The 12,985-nt window shown below is 41.1% G+C and overlaps 1 protein-coding gene across 5 annotated transcripts in view; it reads right to left on the reverse strand.

Annotated features, from left to right (window-relative positions):
• The window catches only part of CTCF (CCCTC-binding factor), a 34,510-nt gene that overhangs the window by 12,970 nt on the left and 8,555 nt on the right, over positions 1-12,985 (reverse strand). The window contains exon 2 of one of the 5 annotated variants that reach the window (XM_013129864.3): positions 9,373-9,467. The exons of 3 other annotated variants lie outside the window; for them this stretch is intronic. In XM_013129864.3, the coding sequence (XP_012985318.3) occupies positions 9,373-9,426 (54 nt within the window). In that variant the 5' untranslated portion in view covers positions 9,427-9,467. Of the gene's footprint in view, positions 1-9,211; positions 9,226-9,372; positions 9,468-12,985 lie in introns of those variants that run through there. One more of the 5 variants, XM_034072852.1, reaches the window with a different exon arrangement.

The following is a 12,985-nucleotide window of genomic DNA, read 5'->3' on the forward strand; positions in this document are numbered from 1 at the left end:
GAGGCTCAGCATTTTCGTGCACATAAGCATAAGGTTGAGGATTTTTTCCTCCTCATCCAGCATATTCTCTGCAGTCAGGGTAAAATATGAAACTCCTGTATTTTCATTCCGCAGGAAGGTTGTTTCAAGAGTAATCACAGCTAGAAGAAATTAGGAGTCAGCAGCTATCTTCCCCTCTCTGCCCAAATTAAAGTAAGAAATATTATAGTAAAGGAGCATTTCATAAGTCTACCTCTATTTAAGGTGGTTTACATAGGAAAAATGAAAGCAGATTCCACCACCATATCAAATATATTCCCTGCATTAAGGTACCACTTATTATAACCCTCACTTAAGTGTTAAAATTTAAAGATCAATTTTACTGTTGAAGCAAATAACAAAAATTAGTTTCCTTACAAAGGTTGTGATAAAGTTCTGACCTCAGTTCCCGATCTGGTAAGAGCCTTTCATATTTTCCTACTGGAAAATGGCTGGCCTCTTGGACCAGCTAAAGGAATCTGTTGGACTCGTCTTGGGAACTCAACACTTGAATCTCACAACATACTACTTTCAAATATCTACACTTCACCTTGCATTCTCATTTCAGAAACGCACAAGCTTGTAACAGACGAACATGAAACACAGTGTCAGTCTTCATCACAATTACAAGACCTGTAATTGTTACTATTTTTAGAGTCCTTGCTTTACCGTCTCTTCTACTGCCCAACACTTCTGTCGTGAGACCACTACAGCTCATTGTTCTGCAGCCCGCTTAGACTAGGGGCATCTACTCCAGTGCTGTCTCGACTCAGCCTGTTGTGGGTAGCAGCAGTCTCCAGAGGGCACCAGACACCCAAAAATACCGACAGATGGCTTCATGTGCACTCCCTGCAGGGATCCAGCCTCCCTGTACCTTCACCGCCGATCAGTTTGTCAAGGCAGAACAAATCCATATGAACAAACAGCTAAAGGACACAGGATGATGTAAGTACTTGACACTAGCCAGCAGGTGATCCAAACGGAGCACTGATCTTTGGCCTACAGCAACTGCAATCGGAGCAAACTGTGTTTCAATTATCTCAAATATTTTCAGATAGAGAGAAATGTGTTGTCAGGTGACCAAAAGTCTCTGAACAGAAAAAGGAAGGACAGAGATAAATAGAATAAGAATATGGTAAACAGCTGTAGGAGTAATAGCAAAAGATTTAAGGTGGAAAGGGAAAAAACACTAAAATCCTATCTGCATAGCTAATGCAATTCCATTTTGGTGCCTTATAGAGGAACAGAGGTCAGCATCCTTCACACAAGCAGAGGTAGCTCTGAGCAGAGGTGGGCTCTTGCAAGGACCTTCACATTTATTGCCTATATCAAAGTTGGCAATGAGCCTAGGTTCACCTGAAAGCCAACCAGCAGGCCAAGATTTGCCAGTGTCCTCTACCTGCAAAAGCCACTCCAGTGGAGTCAGCAGGAAGGCATCATCTCACACTTGCACATCAGCAAATCCTGTGTTCACCCAGGAATGGGTCACTCACATACCTGACGACTGCAGCACCTGGCTCTGCTGTGAGGAAGTTTGCCAGCTGAGGAATGCAGGCTTGCACCAAGACCAAAGAAATGCCTGCAGGCAAGACTTCATTTAAAGGATGTTCACAATGGCAGTGGACATGTGTGTGGAAGTGAAAGGACTGTTAACAAGCATTCAGTAAAGAAACTAAGACACTCCTATTTCTTCTAGCTCCCTCTCGGATCCCAGGGACACTTACCTCTTACTCTAGAGATTCTATGCGTCAATGCCCACAGAATCATAGAATCAACCAGGCTGGAAAAGAGCTCTAAGATCATCAAGGCCAACTGTTACCCCAGCACTGCAAGGCCACCACTGAACCATGTCACTAAAAGCCTTGTCTACATTTTGTTAACATTTTCAGGGATGGTGACTCCACCACTGCCCTGGGCAGCCTGTTCCAATGCCTGACCACAGTGAAGAAACTGTTCCTAATCTCCAGTCTAAATATTCCCTGGTGCAGCTTGAGGCCGTTTCTTCTCATCCTCATCACAGCCTTCTGTGAAGGCCAGACCCAAAGCTCAGACCTAGCTAAGCTTGGGTGTCCTCCCACATCGCAGTCTCCTGCCACTTCCCATGACATTTCCTCTGGTTCATTCTGACTCATCCTTCCAGTATTCCAAAATTCAGCACATGGACAAGCATTTACTCCCAAGCTATGCACTACAGGCTGTTCCTTTCAGTGAATTAATATGAAAATTACGGTTTTAAAACCAGGCTCCTGCCACTAGGGCAAATGTCACAGTATTTTAAAGAAAAGTACAAACCTCTCAAAGTTATATTAACAATGTATCATAAAGACACAGAAATACACAGGAGTATATTGACAGATGTCTTGGCGAGCTCAAAACTCATGCCAAGCTGCTGAGATTTCTTCCCAAGAAAATGTGGATCTTCTGGCTACAACTAGGGAAACACAGGATGGCTCCTAAGCTTGAGAGGAAAAAGAGCTCGGGAAAAAGGATGGGCCCTTTCCTATTAAATAAGCTCTCTGGAAAGACACCATCGCTGCTGCAGTGAGGGTTGCACTGCCTGCTCCTGTCACTTCTAAATCACCCTGTTTTAAAGATTTGGGTTTTGGTGGGGTTTGTTTTTTTTTACCTTAATCCTCCTTTTTCGTGAAGTGGGCTATAGAGGAAGGTTTTATGTTTCCTGGAGGAGTCACCAGAAGATGCCATCAACTCACTGGATAGGATCCTGCAGCTTGTTGAGGATTTTCCACTTTCACTGATTTAATTTAAGTAGATCTTCCTCAATTTTTACAGATCTACACTCCTAGAAATGAGCTACAGAGTTCCAAAATACTGGAAACTTTTTTCAGATGACATATTGTTTCCTACAACTAAGATGATTATCATGGAACACTAGGAGTAAAAACCAAATACATATTTTGTCATTCTCCTAATCTTTTATTTCTGGCTTTTATCTTCAGCTCTCTTCCTACTAGTTACTATACCTTCTTACCAATAGCTTAGTTCCACAATGACTGAATCTCAAAAGGAAAAAGCAGGAAGTTAATAGAAGATGATTTGGTAAATCAAGACTGAAAAAAACCCAAGAGCTTCCACAATGAGAGTGACTAAGGAAAGACCCAACAACTGAAATCTCCATCAAAATTCCCACATAACAGTTTGAGACAGTCTTCACACACATGCCTGTGGCAGGGGGCTGGAACTGGATGGTCTTTAAGACCCCTTCCAACCCACAACATTTATGATACTACGATTTTGTGCTTGCCAAATGGGCTCCATCAAGTAAAATAAGACAGACTGTCACTAAACATTGTGTCACAGCTCAACGCTCAGACACAATCCAGTGAGCCAGGTAAAAAGTTATGTCCTAACAACATACCTAAGATTTCTCAAATAACTGATAGGCAGTTCATCTAAAAATTAAACAGGCAGAAATAAGAGGGGGTGTGTGTTTGACACAACTGACACTTTATGTCAATGACAGGAGTTCAAAAGGTTGCTTGAGATAATTTAATGCTAAGAGCTCTATTGACTGCAGTGCAACTACAACACAACATTTCACATTCTGGGTCCCTTCTAAAAGCCTTACACGTAAGCTAGCAAAACATGCAGCCTGTGTTTTCAGCTTCTTTAACATTCAGGAACAAGATTTAAGAAAGCTTCCAGTACAAGGCAGCTGATGAAGCTCGACTAAACAATCAAAAGACTGTGACACACAGCATTCAATTATTGTGTCTGCAACAGCTTTAATCTTCCTTGGAGAAGCACTGAAGACAACTTGCTGCAGATGTCAGTGCAGACAGCACAAACCCAGAGAGGGATGTTTATAGATTAGGATGGCTACTGCATGTTCTTTCAGCTGGGTTATTTATTATAAAGCTACTGTCACGAGGAGGGTTTACCCGCCTCTCAGCCAATGTTACAAAATCAAGCCCTGAACAGCATTAAACTTCATGATCCAAATAACAGCAAAATGTTTACTTTCCTGCCAAAGTACAGCCTCATTGAAAGACTGTGGGACATGCAAAGCAATTGCAGAGTAGATTTAGTGCTGTAATGTACAGCTCACTTGAGGAAACCAAATAAAACCAAAAATCAATAGAAACAGTGAAGCCAAATGCTATCAATAAATTTTTGGCATTCGTAAAATGATGTAAATAGCAGCAGCTACATTAGTGCAAGCAAAAAAAAAAAAACCCAAACCAAACATAAACAAGAGAACTCCAAGAAGCAATCCTGCAACACATTCAGACTTTGAATTCAGACAACCCACATCCACATCCCATTCCAAAATTGTCATGGCTTTGACACGTCTGGATTTGCCACTTATTAAAATTGATATGGGAGTGTTAAAACATGGGAGACTTATGTTTCTCCTGCATGCCCTATAAACCTTTGAAAACTGAATGGAGGAGCAAGCAAAAACTTCACCTAAAAGACTACAGTTATTCAGTATTTATGACACTTAAAGAGAAAGATTTAAAAAAATCCAATGGGATAAACAGGTATTTTTTCCTTTTTTTTCCTCCCTGCTCTTGCAGTCAGTATGTATGTGTAAGTATTTAAGGACACTAGCAGATGCAAAGTTACTGCAGAAGACTTTGGCCATTCTCCTTCCCCACTGTGAGACAGCCATATTCTTCCTCCAAACAGCCTCCCAGCTAAGCATAGTCGAAGACAGAGCAGTTTAAAAGCCAGGCAGCCTTCCCATCTCCTCCAGCAGGGCTTCCCTGACAAGAGATGAACAGGGCACAAATATAGCTTTCCCTAAAGCAAACAAACATATATAAACCACAAAGCACTAAGTACAGCCTTTCCCAGCACTGCTCTTATTCACTATTCACTGTAATTGCTCGTTATCTCCTAGGTGTATCAGAACAGCACCAAATCCAGAACATGAATCAGATAGATGTGTGACCTCTTCTTAAAGGTCTACTCTCTTGGTTTAAAACCATTCCAATGGTTCTCTACACGGTGCAGCACTCCAATCAAAAAGTCCTGACACAATGTGGAAAGCGGTAGGAAGATGCCTGAAGAGCTCTAAGCAGGACTATGCATACTCAAGCAGAGTTTGCTACCTTAGCACTTCAGCACTTCACAAACACAGCTATAAAGCTTTTGAATTCAAGGTGGTTCTAGGAGTAGTTCAGCCATGGTACAATACTCAAGAGAAGAGTCTCAGCTGGATCTAAGCTGTGTATGAAACCAAAGACCCACTGGCTGTCCAGAAGTCAGATTATACAGAGGAAAATATAATACTAAAGTCTCATCCATTCCTGTTAACTGCTCACAGAAATACAGATAACTAACAGCATCCAATTGCAAGTAATAGGTGTAACAAAAGCTTAAGAATCTTGTGTTCAATTCTTTAGGAACCAACTTTCCCTCTTTTTCATTTTAAAGATAAGCCTAGAAACGTGAAACATACTTGATAAAGCTCACAAAGCTTAAAGAACATGTCGCATCCTGTGAACAACTTGGAGTACAGTATTTTCAGTGCTATCACATGCAAAATATGAAAGATTGAGCAGAAAGTAAGAAGCTGGGACACGTTTCTTATATTAAGAAACTTTCTCGTGCTGGACACTTAAAGCTTTCATTTGCCTACTGCATTAAATTCAATATCCAGTGGCTGTAACTTCTATGCCCATCTCCAGCTGTTTTCTCACTTCCTCCTTGTCACTTACAACATGGGCACTACAACCAACCAATTAATTCAAATATGCTAGTTCACAAACAGCTACTGCAGCTTTAAACAACAACAGAAACAACCCCCCCCCCCCAAAAAAAAGGCTATTAAGGAATTGGCCTGAGAAATATTTTAGCACCTTAGAGAGAGTAAGAAAAAGGAAAAGCAAGAAACCTAGAAGGGAAGAGTGAAGTCCTGATGGTGGTTACTTAATCAAGGTGTCTGTGTGAGAGGTGTCTCTTCCTAAATAGGGCAGGGAGAAAAGCACACCCTTCCAGAGAGTGATTGTAAGTTTGTAAGTGGATCCCTACACTAAATTATCATCTAGAGGAACCCACCTTTCCCCTGCATCAACCACATATAAGACCAGATTCTCAACTCCCATAATGGCTTCCTAATCCCTTGTAAGACAGGAAACCACAGCTCTGGGGCCGAAAGAGCTGCTCTCCCCTTCCTTAGTATTGATAGAATTATTCACTCACCAGAATAAACTTGATCAACAACTAATTCCAGCTGAAAACTAATGCAGAGAAAAAAACCCAGTTCATTATGTTAGAATATGTTCCTGATCCGATTCCCCGCAGGAATGCCTGGGCAGAGATAAAGGGAGTAGGTTCAGACTGCCACCAGCTTAAAGCTCTGAGCAAACCCCAGCACCAATAACCTTGTGTCCCAGAAGCTAGGTGGCTATACTGAGATGTGTCCCTCCCCTCCGTGCTATTCTGCCACCCACCCAGTCACACTACAGGTCAATTGCTGTCTCAGTCATCCTGCAACCCTCTGGGTCACAGGCAGTTTGTCGGTGCCTTCCTGTTTAAATCCAATAGCATTTAACTGTGATCAAACTCACACACTACTCTTTTATTCAATTAGTAGTTAATTGTGAATGAAAGTTACCTTTTACTTCTGCTTATGTGAAGATGTTTGAAAGATGTTTGATAACATCTGCTTTTGGTCAGATGTTACCAAAGTGATCTTTACCTTCTACCCTTATGAGCTCCTAAGAGCCCAGCCAAGCCACCATCTATCTCCATGGGTACAAAACATTCATTACCCACAGTCAGCCTGATGTAGAAATAGGATCAAAAAGCATCCTGTGACAATTCTATAACTGCCTCCAGCCTCCCACTGCCATTTTAGCCCCCTCCTTCCTACCTACAAAAGTAATCTTCCTAGTTGCTGCTCCTGCTCAGAGAAAAGTTCTTTCTAGCAGCATGTCTCATGAAATAGTTCAAAGTTGTAAGACCTTTCATTCAGGACTGATCCCTATTTTTTAGTCAGCATGTGACTTTCTGCAATTACTCAGGATACAGTTAGCCTGGGACTTGGGATCAACAATTCAGGGGAAGGAAGATGTGCAACACGCAAAAATGGAGTATGCATACAGGGTCTCCCAGAGAGACAAGAAGGAAATTCAACTCCATGTCTCTCCTCAGCTGTCTGCATCACAAGGTCCCTCTTAATCCTTACACCTGAGAGTGGTAAAGTCCCCACAGTCACAGCTCTTCCAGAACTAATCCTGCTAGTTCTGCTGTAATAAGCTGTAGCCTGCAATAGGGAGGAAAATGTCATGCAACAATGCCAACTACCTCAAACTTGTACTGTGAAGAAATATTCACACCACACCAATTTCCCTCTCCACCCCCCCCAAAAAAAGAAAAAAATTCCTGCAGTTACCAATAACAAATCCTACCCATGTTGAATTCACTTGGGCTACAACTAGCTTTACCTGACATGATAAACCTTAATAAAGAAAGCAGTCTGTTAGAAGCTTTTCAGCTTCATTTCTGGGAGGACCAGTTTTTCCTTGGTTTTCCTTTAGATCTGGAGAATTCCAATTTTATCAAGAAGGTAGTATGGAAAATTTATTAAATGTACTTGTTCTTAAAACTTGTTCTTTTCTCCTTAATTTCTCCTTCCATTCCTAGCTAACATTCTTTAAAATTTTAGTTTTTCCCTACTTCTTCCAGTAACTGCAAGTGTATCACCAGATGAGCTATTTCCCCAGTCATACACAGAATTCTCTAGTTAAAGTGGGGAAATGTGAATGAAACATTTTCATATCAGTAATTTTGGGGGAAATTTTTCCCTTCTTAATCTATTAAGAAAGCTATTCTGTTTTGCTAACCTGACAATTCATTTCAGAAGGACAAACAGGCGATTTTATCAGGTGTAAAATACAGAAAAATGTACACTTTAAGAGTAGCAGTCACAGAGGATTTTTTTTTTCAATTTATGCTAGATCATAAAAGTAATCAGTCCCTCCCTTTTAGAGTTCCTCATAATATAAAAGTGATGAAGGAGCTCACAGAAGACCACTGCAATAATTGCAGGTAATAAATTGAGAACAATGGAAAACTATTTCAGGTTAAAACAGTCTGTAAAATCCACTGCCACCAACAGTCAAGTCTACTAGTGACAGCAGATACCAGAAAAGGTCAATAGTTTTCTCAGCAAATGTCTGCATCATTTTTCCCCTCACACATGAATTGAGGCTTTCATTTAGACTATTAGCGAACTGCTAACAGCAAAAAAAGATGTTTCTTCACAATCAGTCTGACCAGAGCAGGATTCCATGGCTTCCGATTCCACACCCAAAAAGAGACCAATACAACAAGTTTCATGGAATTCTAGACTTCATAACAAGCTACAAGTGTTTGGATTTTGTTTTCCTCTAAGGCTTCATCTAGATGAATGAGTATTCAAGAACTACCTTTTGGGGAACAGCTGCTCCTTTTATCTTCTTGTGAGTACTCATTAAGTAGTGACACTCTGCCTGGACAATGGAATTCAGGCTTCAAATCAGATGAGCAGGATGTGCTCATCCCTGGGATGGTGATATGGGTTCTACCCCATGAACAACAGCTGCCCATGCAGGAACTGTGAGTCATCTCACAAATTACACCCTGATGCATATAACAAAAACTAAAGTCAATGCTTAGTAAACTTAATGTCAGGCTGTCAAATGCAGAGGTATAGTTTACTGTTGTTGCAGCACGGACAGGAAATTCCAAGAGAGTTTTGCCCAGGTGGACAAGACAAATTCCTAGAGCCTAAGTTATCCTTGCTTTGGAATCACAGATCACAAGGAAGTTTATCCATATTACCAAATGTTGGAACAGACGCAAACAGAATCAAACCCAAGTGAACCCTATACAGTGGCCTTCGCGCTAAAGTTCTTAGTTGAATACATTTTAAGCACACATATAATTCATTTGGACTCACATTATCATACACTGAGCCCTAACTGTACCATTAAAATCAAGCTTCAAAGCAGGTGAATTAAAAATAAAAATCCTACAAAGGCACTTGACCTGCAAGGAGAAAAGGCCTCATTTTCAAACACACACATTCATGTCAGAGAAGCGACCTCCACTTTAAAGCTGCCCACTCGCTCCTATCCACGTCACCCCAACTATCCCTCACATTAGCACAAGCATTTCTAAGATTGCAGCTAATTGGGCAGAAAACTAATCTAGGCCAGAACTCACTCAGACAAAAACATACTTATTTCCATCCAGACCAGGTCTCTGGTGTGCCCAGCATTTAGGCCAGGCACGAGAAAAGCAGACTCAGAGAGCTTCTCCCAGCACAGTGTAAGCTTTAAGTGGTCAGGAAAGTACTGCCTCACACGGAACGCATACCACACTTTAAACCCCTTAATTTACATTTAGGTTCTTGACGCTTCTGCACTTCTGCCTGGACTGATTTGTTCTCTTCATGTTGGCTAGTCTTCATGCAGCTCTTGATGTCAGAACACACTCTGGAATAGAACAGATGAGTTGTACTGGTGAAACTACATAAAAGAGAAAGGGAAGAGAAGGGGGTGAGGGGGAGAGCACTGTTTGGATGTGTAATGCTTGCTTAACAGAAAATGTGTAGCCTCACAGCTCTAAGAGCAGCACTGATAACTGCTTGAGGACCTCTTCACTTACTGATAAAGCCTTAAACAAAACCAGAAGTATTTTAATTGGCTTTAATATTTTTCACGAGGAAGAATGAACTCATTTTACAAACACCTCTCTCTACTTCTCAAACTCTTTAGCTTTTTCAGTTCATACAATCTAAACCTCTGTATGCCTCATGTCAAGTGAAGAGTGCAACATGAAATTTTGGAGCTGGTTATACCTTCTTCAGCTGTTTTTTTTCTCTTGTGCTGTGGAATACCAAAACACAGCACAAAAGCAGCTTTTATTGTTAAAGGGGTGTAGATCAGAGCAAGTATAACTCTTTCAGTACTGTTAATGAAACAAGTAGCACTACTGATAAAATAACAAAATCAGCTCTAACATGATTTTAACCTTGTTTTCCTGAGGAAGAACAGCCCATGCAACAGTCCATGGCAGGGCTGCAAAGCTACCTTTGTTATTCTTATCAATTAAGGATATTAAGGATGTCAATTAAGGATTAATTTATCCTTAAAATACATGTACAGAACTAAAACATTTACAAGCTAGTACATTACTTCTCATCTGTAATATTTTTCCATCCTCAGTGTGCACATACACTACAAACCCAAAAGCAATAAGCAGCTCCACAGGAGTATTTCTCAAGCAAGGCCCAGTCCTGCTGCATGCAGTGTTGTGACCAAGCAGTGCTGAATTTCACCCTAGTTCTCCATTCTCTGAATTTAAGTACTTTTCCCCCCGTTTCTTCCATCATATATTTAGTGCAAGACCCTGAAGTCTGGGCTCTCGCTGCATTTTTGTTCCTACACAAGTCTATTTTTAATTGTTTATCAGCTTCAAAGTACACCACTGATGAGAAGTTTGTAGAGCTGGGGATGCTCAGTGCTAGTGAGCTTTTAAAAAGCATTTGGAATGGATCTCTTTTTAGTTCACACTAACTCTGCAAAAAATCACATCTGCTCTATGCATTCACTGACCAGAACAGGTGATGCTCAGAGAATATGTGGGGTTTGTGCCACTGCTAAGGGCATGTTAAGACTGCTGACCCAAGCTGCATCCTTGACAGGTTCTTTGCTGGTGAGAGCTTGCACACAGTGGTAGTAGGCATGTAAACCAGTTACTGCCAGTAGCTAAGATTTTATTCCTGACCTGTAACTCTGGAGGAGACTACCATTTCTGAAAGTTTAACAACTTGTAAATTAACACAGAAGAGTCTGAAGAATGAAAGACTTCTCCAGTCAGAAGACACTTGATGTGAAGCAAACACCTCCAATGTGGAACTATCATCTCACAGGTCTCGTCACTGGTCAAAACATGCCAGGCAGGACTGCTAACCGCACACTTCATTGAATGGATGCAACCTTTTACCTACTGCTAGCCTTTTATCCTGACTTTGGTTTTCCTGAAATTCAGGATCAAGAAATAGTTTTCTTCCAGTTTTCAAAACCAATCTTCTCCTTGGCAAATGACTTAACAGTGGAAAGATCCGTTTTGAACAAAAAATGCAATTAAGCTGTTAGTAGGGGAAAACAGAAAGCAATAGTTAACCGTAGTCTGTTTTCACACTATAGACAAAACGAATTCAGAAAGGTTTAGTGGGGTATCTGCAGACTATAGCTGATGGGAGTCAATACAAGGCACAACCATCACCCTTCTCCCTTTACAAGGTATCGACTCTGCTTAAGGATTTTTTTTTTTTAATTTTAAAGTCTGGAGATTTTTTTTAAAAGAGATGATGTGAAGTGGAGCAGCCCTGACACCACTCAAGGACTATTAGCCTATAGACATACAACCCAAGGAGCAAAGCTTCCCAGCACTGCAGACATAAATACTTCAGAAACACAAGACATTTCTGCTTGACTCTATGGCAATGTCCCAGAGGGAAGGAAAGCCATTCCTCCCCTCCTTTACTGGAAACATGGCCTACTTCTGTTACAGTATCCAGCCTAAATTCTGGCATAAAATACCTTGCACAAATTTACATTCAATCAGATCTTTGACACAGGGCAAGGTTTAATAAACTTGAAGGAAAGCAGGGATAAGCTGGAAATGCAAGCACTCCACATGCCCATTTCTGAGGTTAGTACACATGGGAAGAAGCCCATGAAAAGGCTGCCAGAGTGATGAGATGTCTGAAGATCAAGACCCACAAGAGCAAACAGACAGCTGTGATGAGGCTAAGGGACATTCTTGCTCCTACCTGCAACTACCTACCAGAAGAACAATGAGAAGCTGACCCACACTCTGGGAGGTACAGTGTGAAAAGACAAGATGCAACAGACAAGCTGCAACAATGAGTGGTCAAACACTGGAGAAGGTTGTTCAAGAGATACTGTGGAAATTAATCTTTCAGTTACTGGAAACAGTCACTAAGTAGAACAACCTAATCTAACTTCAAAGCCAGTCCTGCACTGAGCCACAGATTAGACCAGAGTACCACAAGAAGTCATTTCCAATCCAAATTATTTTCTGGGTAAAATATTCTCTGGCACTGTACGAAAATGAAGGATGTCCTTTCACTTCAAACAAAATTGAGGGATTTTTTTAATCTATGAAGTTATACCTATGAAGCTCTTAGGAAACAAACATTTATTGGTCTCAGCATTCTCTTCCACACAAATTCTAGGGGATCTTGAACCCTTCTACAGGATCCCAAACACTGACTAGCTCACTGACTAGAAACAGAATCATACTCAGCAACCCGCGAGTGAGCAGCACTTTCAGAGCAGTGACTATACAAAGCCACCTAGCTTTTAAGAGAATAGCATGAGAAGAGCACAGGCTCAGGGCATCACTGTTCAGGAGACACAAACTCACACGTGACATGAAGTCAAAGAAGGGCTGTACAAAGATTTACCTCAAACAAAGCTCCTACATGAACTTAAGATAGAAAGGTGGAAGCAATACTGACAAGGGACCTCACTATTTTTTTAACTAGCAGGAGGAAACCCAGGACCACAATGAACAATTCTAAACTAATGAAAAAGACAGACCAGCCTTTAAGGAAATAAGGACTATAGTGTACTCTTCTCCAGAATTTTAACAAAAGACTGTATGTTGAGTGCCATAAGGTGGCTGAAAAGGTTCCCTGACTGCCAGCACAGACAGCCTGCTTGAAGAGGCAGCTTTGGGACAAGAACAAATGCTAACACATAGTATCAAAACCAAATGCTCTGGATCCAGTACAGGATCAGGGACAGCCAGACTGATAACAGAGCAGGACAAGCATTCACTGCTATCTCCCTTCTTTGAATCTGGTGGAGCTGGAGAGAGCATCCCTAAGGAATTGTTTGCACAAGCCACTCAAAGCACACATCTCCAAAAACATTACAGGCATCACATGAGGCAACTCAGACATCTGAATATTTGATAA

The sequence above is a fragment of the Melopsittacus undulatus genome, chromosome Z (assembly GCF_012275295.1).
Source record: "Melopsittacus undulatus isolate bMelUnd1 chromosome Z, bMelUnd1.mat.Z, whole genome shotgun sequence".
Lineage (NCBI taxonomy): Eukaryota > Metazoa > Chordata > Aves > Psittaciformes > Psittaculidae > Melopsittacus > Melopsittacus undulatus.